The following is a 22,773-nucleotide window of genomic DNA, read 5'->3' on the forward strand; positions in this document are numbered from 1 at the left end:
GTCTTATCTTAAATTTGAGCTTGATGTAAATATTCAAAAACATTTAACCTACTGATGCCTCAATGTAATTTTATTGGTATCTATTTTTATTTCTGAAATTTACCACCCTTGGCTTATACTGGAGTCAGTGTTTTCCCAGTTTTTTGGGGTAAATTTAGGTGCTTATATTCAGGTCAGCTTATACTCGAGTATATACGGTAACTTATACTCTGGGGTGGGCTGGGGTTTGTGTGTTGAAAGTCCCATGATTTGCCTACATTGCAAAAAGCAACCAGTCCAAGAGCCATGCAATGCCTTTATAGTTTTGAGGTGATCTTGCAAGTGTGTAGAACTCTACAGACCTCAAGAGGCTAAAAAAATCACCTGGCATTGCCTTCCAGCCTGGCTTAATATAACAAGCTCTTACTTCAGACAGCAGCTACTCAGGGACCAGCATGGGCCATGCAATCTACATATCCAAAGTTGCACTATAAACCTGCAAAGAAAGGAATCTGCATTTTTTTCCAAGGTAACCACTTTGTTCAATTTCCCATATTTCTGGTTTAGCACCCATGAGATATGCTAAGATTACAGGATGTGCCCTCAGGCATTCTTGCTGACAGCATCAGTAGAAACAGTAAAAGCATAAAGGACTGAAAGCTTCTTGCTCATAGAAGCAGTGCTTGTCAGTCAAAGCAAAAGTACCGACAGCGTTGTAGAATGGGGCTGATTCCTGGAAAGCTTTGTTAATGATCATACTGCTGCTTTTTTCTATAAAGTCCCTTGGTTGTAAAGGCTTTCATTCCACCTCATCTCACAAGTCTTAGATCTACATGAAGTACTAAATAAAAGATGTGAACAACATGGTGATGTCATTGGTTACTGTTGAGCCACTAATGGAAGTATTTCCAGTCCCCGCACAACGTACTTACGCTGATGGAGAGCACCGGGCCAACCTTATACATGGAATACCGGTCTGTCCCAGCACAAATATCCGACATATCTTTGGCATCTCCTTCCAGTCCAAGTTCCTTATGCATGAACTGAGCAAAAGCTTTCATTCGGTTGGGGCTCCCACCCACGCAGACAAACTGGAAAATTAATGATAAGATTATCAGCCATAGCAACAACTCAGACTTGCTCTGCACTGGTGATAAGATGCTGAGCTGCCTTCATACACTTTCTTTCCTTCTTCCTTTCTTCCCTCCCTCCCTCCCTCCTTCCCCCTCCTCCTCTTTCTTTCTTTCTTTCTTTCTTTCTTTCTTTCTTTCTTTCTTTCTTTCTTTCTTTCTTTCTTTCTTTCTTTTCCTCCCTCCCTCCCTCCCTCCCTCCCTCCCTCCCTCCCTCCCTCCCTCCCTCCTTCCTTCCTTCCTTCCTTCCTTCCTTCCTTCCTTCATCCAAAGGGAATGTACCAGGTTAAATCAACTGCCCAACCTATTTATTCAAGGTGGCAGTTAACGTGAACAGAAATGCATTTTGATCTCAAGTAGCACAAGCAATCTAATGGGTTTAAAATATGGCAGCATATTGTGTTTTAGCTGAGCAATTTGTTTAACTTCCTTGGTCTGTATTATTGTTCAGAAATCTGAAGCTTGACTATTCTCTGAGTTTGAGTTGAAAATAGTAGCAGAGCTATTCTGTGTTTAGTAAACATCTAGGTAAAGGTAAAGGTTTCCCCTGATGTTAAGTCCAGTCGTGTCTGACTCTGGGGTTGGTGCTTATCTTCATTTCTAAGCCGAAGAGCCGGCGTTGTCCGTAGGCCGGGCTGTGGCGCAGACTGGAAAGCAAGCCAGCTGCAACAAATCACTCTGACCAAGAGGTCATGAGTTTGAGGCCAGCCCGTGCCTGCGTCTTGTCTCTGTCTCTGTTCTATGTTATGGCATTGAATGTTTGCCTTTATGTGTGCAATGTGATCCGCCCTGAGTTCCCTTTGGGGTGAGAAGGGCGGAATATAAATGCTGTAAATAAATAAATAAATAAATAAATAACTTGTCCGTAGACACCTCCAAGGTCATGTGGCCGGCATGACTGCATGGAGCATCTAGTAAAGCAAAATATGTTATCTAACTCAAGTTTCTCTGACTCCTTAAAGTAGTAGCCCATGATGTAAAATGTGAGTAGCAGTGATGCCATGCCAGTTGTTTTGTTTCCTTAGGTGGTTACCAAGGGTGAAGGTGGTGGGCTGAGGGCCTCACCGCATTAGCTTTGGGCTTTATCTTAGGACACTTCCAGGATGGAGCTAGGACGGAGTTTGCCAGAGCCCATCACACGATGCAGGGCTACTTCCGGCAGGGCTCTGTCCTAGAAGCATCCTAGGATGGAGCCCAGAGAATATGAGAAGCTCCCTATATTCTCATTAGTCCGAATATATCTCCCTCTATGAACTATCTTGAAGTTTAAGATTGCATGGGGAGGCCCTGCTCTTGGTCCCGCCTCCTTCACAGGTGTGATTGGCGGGGAAGAGAGGCAGGGCCTTCTCAGTGGTGACCCCTTGGCTGTGGAATTCCCTCCTCAGGGATATTAGATCAGCCCCCTCCCGCCTGACCTTCCGTAAGAGAGTGAAAATGTGGCTTTGTGACCAAGCCTTTGGAGAAATTGTGCAATAGATAGATATGGAATGATGTGCAATGACTGTTGGAACGGCCCGGATTACACTTGTGGATTACGTGCTTAATTGTGAAGGTATTGTTTTAAATGTTTTTAATTGTTTTACTGTATTTTATAATTCTATTTTAAATGTTCATTTTAATTGTACATTATTTTTAAGGCATCAAATAGTTGCCTATGTGTAAAGCTGTATATCATGTCTACATTTTTGTCCAGTCCTGTCCAAATCCCTAATATGGAGTTATTGCAACGTTTAAATCAAATTAAATCCAACATAATATCTTTTTAATGTGGGGACTGAACTTTAACTATTGATAGTTATTTCCGCTGCAAACAAACTCGAAGCAGATGCTGAAATAGCATGTGGTCTGATTTATTATTTCAATGGCATCAGCTAGAATGACAGGAATTGCTCGGAATTATACAGATGAAACAGGGAGTAAAAAATGTGAACAAGAATGTCACAAAGGGCCGCATTAAAGAGGGGGAAACCTCCTATTTCTGAATCTACAAAGCAACTAATGATCATGTTCCAACTGTCCCATATGTCAGAAGCAATAGGAGGAATTAAATTACTGAAACTCTTTTCGATTATTAAAGTTTTGCATAGCTTTGCATCCTGCTGCACAGACTACAGAAATACTGCTCTGAGTGGGAATAGACTACCGAGAACTGGAAGGCTTTAATTACAGGTATTCTTGTTGTATGCCTTTGAGTTATTTCTGACTTATGGTGACCCTATCACAGGGTCTTCTTAGTAGTATTTGTTCAGAAGGCGTTTGTCCTTGCCTTCCTGTGAGGCTGAGAGAGGAGACTTACCTAAGGTCACTAAGACCCCTTCCACACAGCTATATATAATCCACATTGAACTGGATTATATGGCAATGTGAACTCAGATATCCCCGTTCAAAGCAGATATTGTGGATTATCTGTCTTGATATTCTGGCTTATATGGCTGCGTGGAAAGGCCCTCAGTGAATTTCCATGGCTGAGTGGGATTCAAACACCTTTTCTCTCGGTGATCCTGTCCAAAACTCAAACCATTTTACAAACTGGCTTTTACAAGTTTTATAGGTGGCTTAGTTTTATTTATAGTTTTATTGAAAACTGTGTAACAGTACTTTGGGTGCTTTATTTGCGATGGAAAATGTGCAGTGTACAAACCATGCTAAAGGTGTACTAAAAACAAGTAATGGACTTATGGAATAATTTTTAAATGCCTTAACAATATACACTTCTTGCAGTTTGGCCCAGTCTGTTTTTAGGCTAATCTTTGTCCTGCTTTTAAGTGGTGGCCTCTTATTTTATCTTATTACTATGTTATTGTGTTTAAATATGTTTACTATTTGTTGATGTATTTGTGTTTATGTATGTATTTTATTCTGTTCTATTGTGATTACTTGTGCTTGGCCCCATGTTAGCTGCCCTGAGTCCCTGCGGGGAGATGGAGGCAGGATATAAAAATATAATAATAATAATAATAATAATAATAATAATAATAATAATAATAATAATAATAATACTGTCCTAGAAACTTGGGAAGTGTTTTACTTGTGATTTTGTGATACGAAATCCAGCATATCTGTCTTGTTTGCTGTGTCATAATAACAATAATAATAAATTAACCCTCCCTTTGACAACAGTAGAATTTAAAGCACTTCAATATGACTCATTTCCTGGTGAAAAGTCAATTTAATTCATGGTTGTTTTTTCCCACCACAGTGTATGGATGGTCAATTCCAAAGGACCAATATTCATTTGGGAAACCTCCTACCCTGTTTCCCCTAAAATAAGACATCCCCAGAAAATAAGACCTAGTAGAGGTTTGGCTGAATTGCTAAATATAAGGCCTCCCCTGAAAGTGAGACCTAGCAAAGTTTTTGTTTGGAAGCATGCCCGCCAAACAGAACACCAGAACATGCAGGATTGGTAAATGTACGTACCATAGAGTATTGTACATGGAAATAATGGCAGTAACAAGAAATTCTTGATAGGATTCACAATTTGTCTGGTTTGTGATGACAACTACTGTACAGTACAGTAGAGTCTCACTTATCCAAGCTAAACGGGCCGGCAGAAGCTTGGATAAGCAAATAACTTGGATAATAAGGAGGGATTAAGGAAAAGCCTATTAAACATCAAATTAGGTTATGATGCACCAAAACTTCATGTTATACAACAAATTTGACAGAAAAAGTAGTTCAATACGCAGTAATGTTATGTTGTAATTACTGTATTTACGAATTTAGCACCAAAATATCACGATATATTGAAAACATTGACTACAGAAATGGCTTGGATTATCCAGAGGCTTGGATAAGCGAGGCTTGGATAAGTGAGACTCTACTGTACTGTATTTACAAATTTAGCACCAAAATATCATGATATATTGAAAACATTGACTACAAAAATGGCTTGGATAATCCAGAAGCTTGGATAAGTGAGACTCTACTGTATATAATAATTGTTCATTTTTTTGTTCAACAATAAATGTGAATTCTTCTTCATGGAAAAATAAGACATCCCCTGAAAATAAGACCTAGAGCATCTTTGGGAGCAAAAATTAATATAAGACACTGTCTTATTTTCAGGGAAACACGGTATTAAGAATCTTCACAATGGATTTCTTCATGATTCAAGGCAGCAGTATGCAATATGCCATGGTTTAGAAATAGAGAGCATGTTTTGACATCCTCAGTTGAGAGGACCTGACAGCAGCAGACAGGAAATTATCTCACCTTGAGACTCTGGGGAGTCACTGCCAGACAGTGTCGAATTTATTAAGCAAGATGGGGAATTGTGTGACCTAATACGATGTAACTTCCTAGATTTTGACTTGAGTTTTGCCTCAGAGAGATTTGAATATGAAAAATACATTTGAAGATTACAATGTGCTTTAAAGTAATTATAAACTGAGGGTGCATCTACACTGTAGTAAGTCTACAGTTTGCACTTTGACACCACTTTATCTCAGTGCTATGGAATCCATTGTCTGGTGAAGCATACTTTGACAGAGAAGGTCAACACTGCAAAGAGCATTATCAGACAAGTTCCTTAACTTCCGTAGTCTTGAGCTATGGCAGTTAAAGTGACATTAAATTGCATTAATTCTACAGTGAAGTAGATCAATGGTTCTCAACTTGTGGGTCCCCAAATTTTAGGCCTTCAGCTCCCAGAAATCCTAACAGCTGGTATACCGGCTGGAGAGTTGTAGGCCAAAACACATGGGGACCCACAAGTTGAGAACTACTGTAGTAGATGAACCTTTAGAGCAGTGGTTCTCAACCTGAGGTCCCAGATGTTTTTGGCCTCCAACTCCCAGAAATCCTAACAGCTGGTAAACTGGCTGAGATTTCTGGGAGATGTAGGTCAAAAAACATCTGGGGACTCCAGGTTGAGAACCACTGCTTTAGAGAGTAAAGTGCCTCCAAAGTACTGATAGTTTTGAAAAGTAATCTTTCCAATTTCTTAAAAATAAGTAGGATTGTACTATGTCTTAAAAAAAAGAGTACTACACTACTGGCCTTTGAGGCAATATCCGTGCTCCTTTCATTGGTCTTGACATTGCTTCAAACCCCAGAACAGACCACTATGTGATATTCCTCAATGAGTACACATCACCATTAGTGTATAAGTAACCACAAAAAAGGGTGGCATTATCAGTCTTTATGTTGTAATAAGGAAAATCAGGTCCACCTTCCTTAGAAAAAATAATTACAGTAGAGTCTCACTTATCCAACATAAACGGGCCGGCAGAATGTTAGATAAGCGAATATGTTGGATAATAAGGCGGGGTTAAGGAAAAGCCTATTAAACATCAAATTAGGTTATGATTTTACAAATTGAGCACCAAAACATCATGTTATACAACAAATTTGACAGAAAAAGTAGTTCAATACGCAGTAATGCAATGTAGTAATTATTGTATTTACGAATTTAGCACCAAAATATCACAATGTATTGAAAACATTGACTACAAAAATGTGTTGGATAATCCAGAACATTGGATAAGTGAGACTCTACTGTAATTTCAAGTAACATGTTATTTGTAAGCAGCTACTTCCAAGCTCTGTTCTTCATACAGTTGTGAGTGTGTATATTGTTGTCATAAACATTCAGGCCCTTCTGACTTACGGTGACCCTAGGTCATATTTATTATGGAGTTTTCTTGGCAAGATTTGTTTAGAGGGCAGTTCCTTTTCACTTCCTCTGAGGCTGGATCTACACCTCCCTGTATCCCAGGATCTGATCCCAGATTATCTGCTTTGAACTGGATTATATGACTCTACACTGTCAGTTAGAATCAAAGGATCATAGGATCATAGAGTTGAAATAGGATCATAGGGGATCATAGAGAGACCTCATGGGCCATCCAACCCAACCCCCTGCCAAGAAGCAGGAAAATTGCATTCAAAGCACCCCCGACAAATGACAATCCAGCCTATGCTTAAAAGCCTCAAAGGAAGGAGCCTCCACCACACTCCGGGGCAGAGAGTTCCACTGCTGAACAGCTCTCACAGTGAGGAAGTTCTTCCTAATGTTCAGGTGGAATCTCCTTTCTTGTAGTTTGAAGCCATTGTTTCACATCCTCATCTCCAGGGCACCAGGAAACAAGCTTGCTCCTCCCTATGACTTTTCCTCACATATTTATACATGGCCCTCATATCTCCTCTCAGCCTTCTCTTCTGTAGGCTAAACATGCCCAGCTCTTTAGGCTGCTCCTCATAGGGCTTATTCTCCAGACCCTTGATCATTTTAGTTGCCCTTCTCTGGACACATTCCAGCTTGTCAACATTTCCCTTCAATTGCTGTGCCCAGAATTGGACACAATATTGCAGTTGTGGTCTGACCAAGGCAGAATAGAGGGGTAGTGTAACTTCTCTGGATCTAGACACTAAACTCCTATTTATGCAGGCCAAAATCCCATTGGCTTTTTTAGCCGCCGCATCATATTATTGGCTCATGTTTAACTTGCTGTCCACGAGGACTCCAAGATCTTTTTCACACGTACTGCTGTCGAGCCATGTGTCCCCCATTCTGTATCTTTGCATTTCATTTTTTCTGCCTAAGTGGAGTATCTTGCATTTGTCCCTGTTGAACTTCATTTTTTTAGTTTCGGCCCATCTCTCTAATCTGTTAAGATCATTTTGAATTCTGCTCCTGTTTTCTGGAGTATTGGCTAGCAGTTCGAAAACATGCCAAGGTGAGTAGATCAATAGGTACCGCTCCGGCGGGAAGGTAACGACGCTCCATGCAGTCATGCCGACCACATGACCTTGGAGGTGTCTACGGACAACGCCGGCTCTTCGGCTTAGAAATGGAGATGAGCACCAACCCCCAGAGTCAGACATGACTGGACTTAACGTCAGAGGAAACCTATCCCTCCCAATTTGGTGTTGTCTGCAAACTTGATGATCATGCCGTCTAACCCTTCATCTAAGTCATTAATAAAGAGGTTGAACAGAACTGGGCCCAGGACAGAACTCAGGACAGAACCCTGATACTAGCAGATAATCTGGGATCAGATCCTGGGATATACCTCATAGGGCAGTGTAGTTCTAACCTGAGACTGAAAAAATATGACATGCACAGCGGGTTTCCATAGCTGGATAGGGATTTAAATTCTGGTCTTAGGATCCAAACCATTATACCATGTTGGCTCTTAAATTTTTACATTCTCACCCGCATTTTCACAGATAATAACTGGCACATATGTGGCCAAGCAACATCACAATGTGGGTGAAATGGCATAAGTGATGTAAATAAATAAATAGGTGATTAATGAACAAAAGAAGCTAGAAGAGACTGTATGCATGAACCTATGCATACATTGAGAGTCGAGTGCGCCCTTTAGTCCTGGTTGTAAAGAAGTGGGCAAGCTTTCATGGCATAAATGATGCCAGTTGAGGCACTTTAAGCAGCTATAGTCTTGTGTTGATGGTTTTGCACTATTTACAAAGTAAGTATACTTTTGGCTTGTAGAATGGCTTTTCTTTCCATATAACTTGTATGAATTCCTTCCTAATAGAACTGCTTAGGGCATCTCTGGATGCTTGCTTTTAAGGTCTTGATTTTGCTGCTTCTCCTGAGTTTCTCTTTCTCAGAATCTGTCCCTAAAATAGGTTTACTTTTTTATTAGACTTGATTTCACGTTTGAGTTTTTTTTTTTTGCAACTCCTTCAGGGGAACTATTATGTTGTTTTTATTGGGAAAAATACTGTAGCATAATTATATTACATGCAATATTACTAATAATATTGCAATATAGTCATTTAATATAATATATTGTATATATACTTGTAGACCGCCCTGAGTCCCCTTCGGGGTGAGAAGGGCGGGATATAAATGTCGCAAATAAATAAATAAATATGGTTTGCTTTTACCTGAGCCTACAGGGAAATATTCGAACCCTGGACTTCAGCGACATAGTGCAAAGCTCAAACCACTACACTATATTGGCTCCTTGAATGTGTAAATACACAATCTAAAGAGCTTTCCCTTACACAGGAACTGACACTGCCCTCTCCTTCATACATTTTTTTTACAAAGACTTGAAAGTGATACCATGTAAAGTCAAATTCCCCAATGTTTTCTTTCTGAACCAGAGTCACTGAAACTACCCCAGGGAAGAAGTGAGCTCATCATTCCAACAAAAGATTTAGTTTCTTCAGTCTACTTATTTCCCCGAGAAAGGCAGGGTAATTGCCCATAACTGTAGCTGCAGTGTATTCTCTCAGTTACTTTACAGAATGGGCACTGACTTGGCTCCTCTGGGACTTTTAAGTCATCTCTGTGAAGCTGGCACTAAGTTGCTGTGAGAAAATGTAAGCCGTAAAAGAAATGAAGAGAAGCTTGAACAGAAAGAAAATCTGTTGAGGGCTGCTTCAACTGTATGATGTTTCCTTTACCTTTATGTCACCAAACATGGCAGGCAGGTCGTGTGTTTTGGTCCCCAAATTGAAGTGATAGAGGATGTCTTCATCCATTAAATCCAAATGCGGGTTCTTAACAGAAACAAGTTGTCTCCTAGGGAAGAAAATAAATATATGGAATCCAATCAAAGAAGCTTTGCTGGGGGAAAATGGGAAATAAAGTATAACTATGTGAGAATTCATGCAAGCTTTTAGATTGCTTGCTTATATATTAATAATGCTGAGCGAGCTGGAGACAAGAGTCGAAGACAGGGAAAAAAAAGAGGAGTTGGGTTAAATCCAAGCTCTTTCCAAATGATCACATTTTAGTTTAGTAAATGTGAAGTTGTCGCCCATTTCGTATGCTGACTGCAGACAGCTTCCCTGGGGTTGTACTTCTGATATTTGCTGGTGATATATTTTGTGCTTTGGAAAATAACATTGTTTGCCTCAACTCTTCCCCTGCCACTAACCCTGCATAGCATAGTTGTTGCTATTGCAATTGCCACCTGAAAGACGGGGGTTGCTATGCGATCATAGAAACCTTTTGCCTTGGTTCGTGACACTATACATAAATGGTGTTACAGCTTCTTGGCTATGTTATTTTGTGGTCTTATAGTAGACAAAGGAGCCTCCGGTAGCTCAGTGTGTTAAAGTGCTGAGCTGCTGAACTTGCAGACCGAAAGGTCCCAGGTTCAAATCCGGGGTGTGGAGTGAGCGCCCACTGTTAGCTCCAGCTTCTGCCAACAGTTCGAAAACATGCAAATGTGAGTAGATCAATACCTATTCCCGCTCCGGCGGGAAGGCAACGGCGTTCCATGCAGTCATGCCGGCCACATGACTTTGGAGGACATGAAAATGCTAACTTTCCCCTGCTGCTTTCTGGCATCTGCTAGTCTTCAGTGGCATAGTCCTTCTGAAAATTGATACTGAATATTGTGACTACTGCCATTAATGGCTCTGTCTTGCTACCATTGATCTCCCATATGTAGCAGATTGTGTTGAAGTCATCTATGGCCAAAATGCACAGCCAAAACATGTTCATGGCCACATTGACATTGTCAGGAATGAACGTGGCTGGCACACTGGCTGAACTTGGCAAAGATATTGCTAGTTATGGCTGCCACCTGAATGCACAGGTATAAAGTTGAATCCAGAAGCTTCCTTTATTGCAGCTTGTTTCTTCAAGGGGAATATTACCCCATTCCAAGAATCTTTTTGTCTCCTGTCTGGGAGCACATCTGCCTTGTCTTCATTAAGTCTCAGTTTGTTAGCTCTCATTTTGACCAATATACTGTACTTTGATTTAGAACAGTTTCTCTGGAAAGAGATGAAAGGGGTAAAACAGAACGGTGTGTTATCCACATATTGTCAAGAATGCACTCCAAATTTCTGAAACTCTTTGCCAGTAGTGGGATGGAGTTATTCAACAATATGAGGAAACAATGTCAGACCCAAAGGTGTGTTACATATCAGTGGTCAGAGGGTTGAAGAAGTGTCCTTCATTATCATCTTTTGTTACTAACCCTTCATAATAATATAATAAAAAAACGTTATTTACACATATCACTCTATCTCCTCAAGAAGACTAAGGGCGGTTTCCAACATAGCAAATAAACCATACAACAAATTAAACATAAAAAGAACAATAAACATGAAACAAGAACATACAATTCAACACAACCACAAACATTAAAAAAATCAGCTACAAAATACTCCATCAGCAGGACCAGATATAATGACCAGGGCTTCAGAATAGGCAGGACCAACTATAAAGTGTTAGGCAAGACAAGTGCAACAGAATATCATAGGGCTGGGAAATGGGTAAAGTGCTGAGTGGGGTCCTAGTTAACAACAGGGGAGGGAGGGGGGGGGGGCTAGGACTAATCCTGCTCAAAAATCTGCAGGAACCACCAAATTTTCAGATCCTTGCGGAAAGAGGATAGTGTAGGGGCTTGTTTGATTTCTCTGAGAAGGATGTTCCAGAGTCGGGGAGCCAGCAGCGAGAAGGCACTCTCCCTCATCCCCACCAGCTATGCTTGTGACAGAGGAGGAGGGCCTCCCTGGCAGATCTCAGAGCCAGCGTTGGTTTGTAAAGGGAGATGCGATCATAAAGATAGGGAGGGCTCAAGCTGTATAGGGATTGGAGCCCTATAAAACAAGATTGGAGCCCCTATAAAACAGCATCACCCAAACTCATTCCAGATGAATACTATGTTGACATAGTCAAATTTGAGGAGAACCCCAACCGAGCCAGCCAAAGATCTTCATTGTGCCTACATTCTCGGATAAATCATCTACTAGAGCAATGATGGGCAACCTTTTGCGCTTGGTGTGTCAAAATTCACCAAAAAATCTAGCATGACTTGGGTAGTGTGTCACTTCGAGAAAAAAACCCATAATTTCACAATATATATAGTTTAAATAACAAAAATATATAATTGTAATATATAACTGTATTTAATAAATCAAAAACTATTCACTGCCATTATTTCCATGTACAACAATCTATGGTACCTCTTGCAGTTTCCACGCTGATTTCTCTCTATTGTAGTTTCAGTGTAGTCATGAATAATGAATAATTTAATAATAATATAATAGTAATAATATACTACAATAATATTAGAATGATTTTATATATATATATATATACATACACACACACACACACACACACACACACACACACACACACATATATATATATAAATGTAATGTGCATAATTCCCATGGAGTAAACAACAAAACCACTGGACCAAATCACACCAAATTTGGCCACAAAAGACATTAGTCACCCAATCAATCTGCATGTGGCAGCATGGCAGCAAAAATGGCTAGGCGTGTCAGTGCTGACACGCGTGTCATAGGTTGGCCATCACTGTACTAGAGTGACGAAAGCTGGTCTCAGTCCTGAATTCAATCACGAAGCTAGATTCTAGAGCATCCATTTTATCCAAGACCTTCTGGAGCTGAGTATAACCACACACTCAGTTATCTCATTCACAAACGGTTGGAAATTATCCAACACAAAAGGATCCGGTTAAGATTTTCTTAAAGAAGATTTCATAATGACCACCTTCAGACTCGTTTAATCAAAGATGCATTCACTGCTTTCTGCTCCCACCCACTCAACCAACCAGACCCGCAACAGATCAAGTGGACATGCAGTTGAGGCCCTGCTCTCGGTCCCATCTTCTTCGCAGGTGCGCTTGGTGGGGATGAGAGACAGGGCCTCCCCAGTGTTGGCCACTTGACTATGGAACTCCCTCCCCAGGGACATTAGATGAGCCCCCTCCCTCTTGATCGTTTGTAAAAGAGTAAAAACATGGCTGTGTGACCAAACCATCGGGGAATCTGTGCAATAAATAGATATGGATTGACGTGTATTGACCATAGAAAAGGCCCAGATTATGCTCATGGATTATGTGATTATTTGTGATTGTTTGGTTTTAAATGTGTCTAATTGTTTTAATTGTATTTTATTATCCTATTTTAATTTTGTATTGTTCTTGCTGGGAAAAATGGAAGGAAAAAAGAAGAGAGGCCAACCAAGGGCAAGATGGATGGATGGTATCCTTAAAGTGACTGGCTTGACCTTGAAGGAACTGGAGGCGATGACGGCTGACAGGAAATTCTGCCGTCGGCTGGTCCATGAGGTCACGAAGAGTCGGAAGTGACTAAACGAATAAATAACAACAATTGTTCTTATGGCATCGAATAGCTGCCAACATGTAAAGATGCCATGAGTCCCCTTGGGGGTGGAGAAAGGTGGGATAGAAATGTGTTGTTGAAGGCTTTCATGGCCGGAATCACAGGGTTGTTGTGTGTTTTTCGGGCTGTATGGCCGTGTTTCAGAAGTATTTGTCCTGACATTTCGCCCACATCTATGGCAGGCATCCTCAGAGGTTGTGAGGTATGACAACCTCACAACCTCTGAGGATGCCTGCCATAAATGTGGGCGAAACGTCAGGAGAGAATACTTCTGGAACATGGCCATACAGCCTGAAAAACACACAAAAAACCCAGTGGGATAGAAATATTATAAATAAATAAATTCTACCCTCAATGTGTTCTAAGTGTCCAGAAACCGGGGGGCAGTGTGGGATAAATTCCATACATTATTGGAAATGGGTTGCAGGGAGATGATTGCCAAAAAATTAGAAATCATATGACGGGGGGCATTATGGAACGGATAAGTTAAGAACGTGTTAAGGAAGAGAAAGCAGGAGGCTAGAGATTCTTAATTGGCATGGAAATGTGTTTCCATTAGTCAATTTTTTCAAATGCCTTTTCAGAAAACGTTTGGCCCTCAAAGGCAACCACGGAGATAATCTACATTTTGCATCCACCAGCTTGCTCTTGCCCTCCCTTCCCGGCTCCTCGCTGGCCTTTGTGACTCATTCTGCTTTGGCTGCCTTGCCAGCACCTGTCGCTCGCTTGCTGCCAGGACTTTCCTCCGCTGCCTCTCTTGAGCTTCTTTGCAGCGGCCTTCTCCTTTCAAAAGCATTCAGCAGGTGGATTTTGCATTTTTGCTTTTCTACCTCCCTTCCTGGTTGTAATCTCTTGGGGAAAGTTTGCTATTCAACATCTTGCCAATACCCATTCACATTTTTTCTGTGGCCGCTTCTAACATTTCTTCAGTGTGTTGTATTCATTTAGCGAGCATTCTAGTTTCCAGACCACCAAAAAGCTAGGAGCTGTAAAAGTGCTGCATATGAGCAGCCAGGAGAAAACTTTAGCCCACCGCCTTAGGGAGCATCTATACCAGGGGTCCCCAAACTAAGGCCCGGGGGCCGGATGCGGCCCTCCGAGGTCATTTACCTGGCCCCCGCCCTCAGTTTTATAATATAATATATTGTATATACATATGATTTTGATAATATTATTATAATGTAATACAATATAACACTAATAATAATACCATATAATAATATTAATTATATATTCTATATTACATATAATATTACTAATAATATTACAGTATAGTGGTATAGTTCAATATAGTAATATATAATGCTAATATTGTGCTATGCTAATAATATAATATATTGTATGTACATATAATTTGTAAGCCACTCTGAGTCCCCTTTGACTTGAAGGCACACAACAACAACAACAACAACAACAAAGACAACAACAATCCTAATTAACTTGACTATCTCATTGGCCAGAAGCAGGACCACACTTCCCATTGAAATCCTGATAAATGTATGTTGGTTAAATTTGTTTTTATTTTTAAATATTGTATTGTTCTTTCATTGTTCCTGTTCCTGTTGTTGTTGTTGTTTTTGCACTACAAATAAGACATATGCAGTGTGCATTGGAATTTGTTTGTATTTTTTTCAAATGATAATCTTCTTTTCTAAATCAGAGGATATAAGAACTGGAAGGAAAGTCATCTTGGGTTTCTGAGAAGGGCTGATAAAAGTGGAATAGTAAAGGGTAAAGGTTTCCCCATGACTTTAAGTCTAGTCGTGGGGGTTGGTGCTCATCTCCATTTCTAAGCTGAAGAACCAGCATTGTCCATAGACACCTCCAAGGTCATGTGGCCGGCATGCCTGCATGGAGCGCCGTTACCTTCTCGCAGGAACCTATTGATCTACTTACATTCGCATGTTTTCGAACTGCTAAGTTGGCAGAAGTTGGAGGTATAGTGGGAGCTCACTCCACTCCCCAAATTCGAACTGCCAACCTTTCGGTCAGCAAGTTCTGCAGCTCAGCGGTTTAACCTGCTGCGCCATCGGGGACTCAAAAAAGTGGAATAAACAAGGTAAAATAAATACTAAGAGCAATGAGCATCTAACGTTTGGTTTAAACCTTACAGTTTTAATCGAGGACAACAAATCGATGGTAGGAAATCAAACAGTGGTTTATTTTATCACATTCGCAGATTGCACTTCATCATTTTAATCCATTGTTGTTTCTGCCAAGCTTCATTAACAACTCCCCAAATGTAGGAAACATGTCTATGTATTTTTTTGCTAAAAAAGAAACTTTGCTTTGTCCCTTCTCCTTTACAGTTATTGTAATATTTTTGCCCCATCATCTTGATTAAAAGCTAGGTTTCAATTTACATTTAAATTAAAATGATATTCAAAAAAACCTTGAGAGTTTCTGATTACATTCAGTCCCCAGTCATAATTGCAAATGGAACAGGACTGGCTACTTAGGAATGCAGGTCCACATTCAGTGATTAAAATCTTTTACATCAGAACATTTCTTATCAGGCATGAAATAGAGCCCCTGGTAGCGCAATGGGTTAAACCCTTGTGCTGGCAGGACTGCTGACAGTGCTGTTGGCGGTGCGAATCCGGGGAGCGGGGTGAGCTCCCATATGTCAGCTCCAGCTTCCCATGCGGGGACGTGAGAGAAGCCTCCCACAGGATGGTAAAACATTTGGGCTTCCCCTAGGCAACATCCTTGCCGACGGTCAATTTTCTCACACCAGAAGTGACTTGCAGTTTCTCAAGTCTCTCCTGACACACACACAAAAATCCCATGACGTACAGGTATGTGTAGGAGCATGTAGGTGCTTCTGTTGAGTTACATATAAGTCAATAAGATACTATAATCACAATGCTTTGGTGATTCTCAGGCAGGTTTCACTGGTTTCCGAGGGAACATTTAGATTGTACAATCAATGTGGTTTTATACCACTTTAACTGCCATGGCTCAATGCTATGGGATTGTATGAGATGTATTTTTACAACATCTTTTACCTTCTCTGACAAAGTGTGCCGGTGTCTCACCAAACTACAACTCCCAGGATGCCATACCATTGAGCCATAGCAGTTAAAGGGGGGGTTAAACTGCATTAGTTTTACAGCACAGATACACCCTGAGACAGATCCGGATATATTATTTGAGAAAAAGGCAATGCATTACTTACCCATTGCAATTGTTCCTTTCAGTCTTAATGGGCTTGTCGGAATCAGCTAAAAAATATGTCATCCTGCGCAACTTTCACAGGACAACACTCCAGCAGAATGAAAGAAGACCCTGTCCAAATAATCTACATGTACTTATAGCAGCTCCCTCGTAAATTAAAAAAAATCAACTGCTTATTACTGTCAGTTATTTCCAAATAGCGGACAGCAACGATGCAAGTCAACACTTCCTTTTCCATTCCTTAAATGTGAAATAGTCTATTTCCAGTAGTTGCAATGCAAGAGATACCAGATATACCAGAATCCTCTTCTACTCAGATCACAGATTGGCTGTTCCTGAAGGTGTGTTGCATCTGCCCAAATGTTTCTCATTTCCGTGGCCCTGTGTTACAACGCGGAGAAAACAGAAAGGTCATTGCTGGTTAACCTTCTGTTACTGACAAATTTACTCTTTGAACAGGATCTCCCATCTATAATTTGGCAACTATCCCCGCTGCTGGAGGCATTCTGGGGACATCTGCCTGCTTTCGGAACTATTCTACTTTTGCTTAAAATGTGCTGCTACACATGGAAAGAAAATATAAGGCACACGTGATAAACAAGTGTACGGTGAACGTAGGATGGCATTTACTGGGCAAGCTTCATTGGCGAAATGCTCAACGTCATACATACATGAAGTTAGTTTTTAACTAACATTGGTTTCCATCCCACGTGCAAACAAAGTCAAGGTCTTGCCATCATAGCTGGTTTGCGGAATGCACGACAAAGCCAATGATGAAGATGGATTCATTGAATGTGTTTATTTAAAGCAGAGTTTTCCAAATTGTGTGTTGCGACACGTTATAAGAACATAACAAAAAAGTAAAGGTTATCATGCAAGAAATTGTGTCCCCCTACAACCTAGCAGTTCGAAAACATGCCAATGTGAGTAGATCAATAGGTACCGCTCCGGCAGGAAGATAACGGCGCTCCAAGCAGTCATGCCGGCCACATGACCTTGGAGGTGTCTACAGACAACGCTGGCTCTTCGACTTAGAAATGGAGATGAGCACCAACCCCCAGAGTCAGACATGACTGGACTTAACGTCAGGGGAAAACCTTTACCATTTACATTTTGTTATTATAATGTATGTATGCAAGCCCTCGGTTAAACCGCTGAGCTGCTGAACTTGTGGACCAAAAGTTGGCGGTTCAGATCCAGGGGGCAGGGTGAGCTCCTGCTGTTAGCCCCAGCTTCTGCCAACCTAGCAGTCTAAAGACATGCAAATGTGAGATCAATAGATACATCTCCGGCGGAAAGGTGATGGCATTCTATGCAGTCATGCCGGCCACATGACCTTGGAGGTGTCTACGGACAACACTGGCTCTTCGGCTTAGAAATGGAGATGAACACCAACCCCCAGAGTCAGACACGACTAGACTTAACGTCAGGGGAAACTTATACCTCAACCTTACTATGTTCCTGTATCTCTTTATAAAGGGTTGGTTCAACCTCCGGTTTACTAGTAAAGCTAAATTACTGCGTCACAAAATGATGCATGTCTAAAAAGTGTGTCGCCAACATGAAATGTTTGGAAAGCTTTGATTTAAAAGCATGCTTATTGTCTCTAAGCCCAGTAGGACCAACAAAGCAATGCACAACAGGTGACAATAGATAAAATCATTATTTGAGAATGAATCAATGTATTTTCAAAGCCACAGGGTTCAAAGACTACACAAAACAGTCTTGGCTCCACACAAGAAATTTGTTGTGGTGGTGACACAAGGGTGGTGCCAGCATATCCACCAACATTTCAAAGATGAAAACGACGATATGTGTGACCAAGCAACATTAGAGTGTGGTTCAGATGGCAGAAGTTATTCATGACGAATATAAGCTAGGAAAGGCTGTGGCCTTGTGACTACTGAGAAGTGCATGATTTCATTCCCTCCTCACCTTTCCCCTTTGATGAATTAATTGAATACAAGTTATGTTTGCACTATGAACTCGGAGTGCAGGAACTGGAGTGAGCCAGGGACAAAATGGGAAAGTGGAGGGAGAGAGAGAAACTGGAACAATTTGAATTTTAAAAAAATGGGACAACAGATCAATTGGGGATGTTTCTGTCAAATCAGGAAAACTGAGTGATATGTATCAATTACCCTGGGGCGGAGGGAGAAATTTTATAATCAGAATCCTGCAAATAACAAAGTCCTTTCTTGTATCTCTACAAACCTACCCTTGGAGGGTACTGGGTCTTGAAGCAATGTCTCCATTAAGGATCGCAAATTCCAGGCTGGTTTCTAAGAGAGGATCTTCACATTTCTAGGTAGGAGGAGGAAACCTGACAGTGAAGGAATTTAACTGGAAGAAAGTCAGCTCATTTAAGATATGGTGCTGGAGGAAATTTCTATAGATACCAATGGATTGCTAAAAATGACAAATGAAGATTACAGGAACAGAGATTTCACCTGAACATGAGGAAGAACTTCCTGACTGTAAGAGTTGGCCAACAGTGCAATGCTCTGTCTCTGAGTGTGGTGGAGGCTCCTTCCTTGGAGACTTTTAAACAGAGGCTGGACGGCCATCTGTCGGGAGTGCTTTGTGCTTTTCCTGCATGGCAGGGGCTTGGACTGGATGGCCCATGTGGTCTCTTCCAACTCTATGAGTCTATGATTCTATGATAAAGACTTAGATAAAATCAGATCTTAATACCTCTCCCCCTAGAAGACAAGGTGATTAATCTGAGACTTTTGTAACTTGGACAGACCATAGTAAGAAATGAAGGAGATTACACTATAGAGTGATTTATTGCAGCCCTGAGCTTGTAAGACCTAAGCAGCGCAACTGATGAGTGAGAATCTTGGAGATATCTCATGCATAGAGTCATGATAAGTTGAAGTTGCCCTGATGGCAAATAACAACACGGTGGCGCAGTGGGTTAAGCCGCTGAGCTGCTAAACTTGCTGACTGAAAGGTTGGTGGTTCGAATCCAGGGAGCGGGGTGAGCTCCCGCTGTTAGCCCCAGCTTCTGCAAACCAAGCAGTTCGAAACCATACAAATATGAGTAGATCAATAGGTCCCACTCCAGCGGGAAGGTAATGCCGCTCCAATATGCAGGCCACATGACCTTGGACAAAACCGGCTCTTTGGGTTAGAAATGGAGATGAACACCAACCCTCAGATTTGGACACAACTAGACTTAATGTCAGGGGAAAATCTTTACCTTTACCTGTTTTGGATATCCTGTCTAAGGTTCTAGTGTCAAAACCAGTACGATGAATTGAGCCTGGAAGCACATTGGAAGTCAATCCATTTAGTACAAAGAGCAGTTATTTCTGATCTCTTAAGCTGATACCTGACAACAGTTTGGGAACTGTATTTTGCACAATTTCAAAAACCTTTCAAGGGCAGACCCCCATAAAGTGCATTACAGTAAACCAATGGGGCATGAACTGCTTTAGCCAGATCAGTCCGCCCTTGGAAAGGGGTGTTGCTGAGATTGTTCATAGTGAGTCAAGATTTTACACCCAAAGTTTGTTCAGTATCATCCTCCCACAAGCTTTCAACTCACTTGGACATCTGATACAATTCTGAGTCATTTACTTTAGCTAAAAAAAAAGGTCAAAACCTTCTTTATGAAATATTTCATAAGACTGTTGCCTTCTTACTTAAACTGTTCTTGGTTGTCTCCAGATATTTTGGGTACATTTTTTTTCCATAATTAGAACAGATAGAAAATGGCTTGGAGAATATCTAGCCCTTGAGTGCTGTGTTCAGCATGGAAGATTGAGATAGATATCTTGAAGTTAATTGAGCACAATAAATAAGATGGGGAGAACATAGGATTTTCAAAGCAGGACAACCATCCCTAATGTGGCAGAGATATCTGTGAATTTCCACAAAAATGTACTTCTTCAGCTCTGTGCTCTCCTTTTAAAATGTTATGTCAGCTCACTGAGCGGCAAGGCTTCTTTACCAGGAGATCACTTGTTTCTTATGGTTGTTTTCTAATATTTGAAAATGTGCTAGGTGAGCATAGATTGAGATATAGTCTAGACCCGCGTTTTCTCAACCTGAGGTTAGGGACCCCTGGAGGGATCATGAGAGGGTTTCAGCGGGGTCACCAAAGACCATCAGAAACACACATATTTCTTGGTTTCAAAAAAAAAAAGAAGAAAACATATTTCAGAGTGTCTTAGGAACCCCTTTGGTACAGAAGGCTGAAGATCTCTTTGCCTTCCTTTTTGGAAACAGACAGTGAATCCTCCCACCAAAAGCCTTCCTCCTTCTGTGATTGGCCGGCCTCTCAGCTGGCCTCTCAGCATGCTCTTTGATTGTAGGTAAACTATAAATCCCAGCAACTACAACTTCCAAATGTCAAGGTCTATATTCCGCAAACTCCACCAGTGTTCACTTTTGGGCATATTGAGTATTTGTGCCACGTTTGGTCCAGATCCATCATTGTTTGAGTCCACAGTGCTCTCTGGATATAGGTGAACTACAAGTGTGTTAAAGTGCTGAGCTGCTGAACTTGCTAACCGAAAGGTCCCAGGTTCAAATCCCGGGAGTGGAATGAGCGCCAGCTATTAGCCCCAGCTCCTGCCAACCTAGCAGTTCGAAAACATGCAAATGTGAGTAGATAAATAGGTACCGCTCCAGCGGGAAGGTAACGGCGCTCCATGCAGTCATGCCAGCCACATGACCTTGGAGGTGTCTACGGACAACGTCGGCTCTTCGGCTTAGAAATGGAGATGAGCACCAACCCCCAGAGTTGGTTACGACTGGACTTAACGTCAGGGGAAAACCTTTACCTACCTTACAACTCCAAAACTCAAGGTCAATGCCTACCAAACCTTTCCTGTATTTTCTGTTGGTGATGGGAGTTCTGTGTGCCAAGTTTGGTTCAATTCCATTATTGGTGGAGTTCAGAATGCTATTTGATTGTAGGTGAACTATAAATCCCAACAACTACAACTTCCAAATGATAAAAATCACCCCCCCCCCCAACCAGTATTCAAATTTGGGTAGACAGTGTTCCCTCACTTATCGCTGGGGTTAGGTTCCAGGACCACCCCCAATAAGTGATATTCCGCAAAGTAGGGACGCTATATTTATTTTAATATTTATTCATTATTTTAGTAGTTACAGTGTTCCCTCACTACTTCGCAGTTCAGTTTTCGCCGATTCGCTGTTTTGCGGTTTTTCAAGAAACTCTAAAAGACTATTATAAATCATAAAAAATTACAATTTACAGCCAAAGGAAGGGAGGAAGGAGAAGCTGAAGGGAGAGAAAAGGAACCCAAGTGGCAACGGGAGGAGAAGGAGGCGATTTATCAACACATGATTGGTTGATAAAGACTTAAAATAGTGTATAACTACTAGAATCATCGAATCATAGAATAGTAGAGTTGGAAGAGACCTCACGGGCCATCCAGTCCAACCCCCTGCCAAGAAGCAGGAAATCGTATTCAAAGCACCCCCGACAGATGGCCATCCAGCCTCTGCTTAAAAGCCTCCAAAGAAGGAGCCTCCACCACAGTCTGGGGGAGAGAGTTCCACTGCCGAACAGCTCTCACAGTGAAGAAGTTCTTCCTGATATTCAGGTGAAAACTCCTTTACTGTAGTTTGAAGCTATTGTTCCGCGTCCTAGTCTGCAGGGCAGCAGAAAACAAGCTTGCTCCCTCCTCCCTATGACTTCTCTAAAATAATGTATAAATATTAAAATAAATATAGTGTACCTACTTCGCTGATTTTCACTTACTGCGGGTGGTCCTGGAACCTAACCCCAGCGATAAGTGAGGGAACACTGTATACACTATTTTAAGTCTTTATTAACCAATCGTGTGTTGATAAATCACCTCCTTCTCCTCCCGTTGCCCCTTGGGCTCCTTTTCTCTTCCTTTGGCTTCTCCTTCCTCCCTTCCTCCCTTAGGCTGTAAATTGTAATTTTTTATGATTTATAATAGTCTTTTAGAGTTTATTGAAAAACTGCAAAACAGCAAATGTGCGAAAAGTGAACCACGAAGTAGTGAGGGAACACTGTATCGGGTATTTGTTCTAAATTTGGCCCAATGAATGAAAATACATCCTGAATATCAGATATTTACATTACAATTCAAAGGTAAAGGTTTCCCCTGACGTGAAGTCCAGTCGTGACCGACTCTGGGGGTTGGTGCTCATCTCCATTTCTAGGCCGAGGAGCCGGCATTGTCCATAGACACCTCCAAGGTCATGTGACCGGCATGACTTCATGGAGCGCCGTTACCTTCCTGCCAGAGCGGTACCTATTGATCTACTCACATTGGCATGTTTTTGAACTGCTAGGTTGGCAGGAGCTGGGGCTAACAGCGGGCGCTCATTCCGCTCCCGGGATTTGAACCTGGGACCTTTTGGTCTGCAAGTTCAG

The 22,773-nt window shown here is 41.4% G+C and overlaps 1 protein-coding gene and 1 long non-coding RNA gene across 4 annotated transcripts in view; one reads left to right on the forward strand and one right to left on the reverse strand.

The window, feature by feature from the left end:
- Window positions 1-13,382, forward strand: part of LOC134294425 (uncharacterized) — a 46,314-nt gene extending 32,932 nt beyond the window's left edge. Inside the window, exon 4 of the long non-coding RNA XR_010001334.1 lies at window positions 13,026-13,382. This is a non-coding gene — a long non-coding RNA (uncharacterized LOC134294425). The remainder of the gene's footprint in view (window positions 1-13,025) is intronic.
- upp2 (uridine phosphorylase 2) overlaps window positions 1-16,926 on the reverse strand; it is a 53,008-nt gene extending 36,082 nt beyond the window's left edge. The window contains exons 1-3 of one of the 3 annotated variants that reach the window (XM_062965442.1): window positions 16,387-16,925; window positions 9,495-9,612; window positions 912-1,070 (exon numbers count right to left, since the gene is read on the reverse strand). In XM_062965442.1, the coding sequence (XP_062821512.1) occupies window positions 912-1,070; window positions 9,495-9,612; window positions 16,387-16,448 (339 nt within the window). In that variant the 5' untranslated portion in view covers window positions 16,449-16,925. Of the gene's footprint in view, window positions 1-911; window positions 1,071-9,494; window positions 9,613-16,386 lie in introns of all 3 variants that reach the window. The other 2 variants (XM_062965451.1, XM_062965459.1) reach the window with 2 other exon arrangements.
- Window positions 16,927-22,773: the final 5,847 nt, after the last annotated feature.

The sequence above is a fragment of the Anolis carolinensis genome, chromosome 1, assembly GCF_035594765.1.
Source record: "Anolis carolinensis isolate JA03-04 chromosome 1, rAnoCar3.1.pri, whole genome shotgun sequence".
NCBI lineage: Eukaryota > Metazoa > Chordata > Lepidosauria > Squamata > Dactyloidae > Anolis > Anolis carolinensis.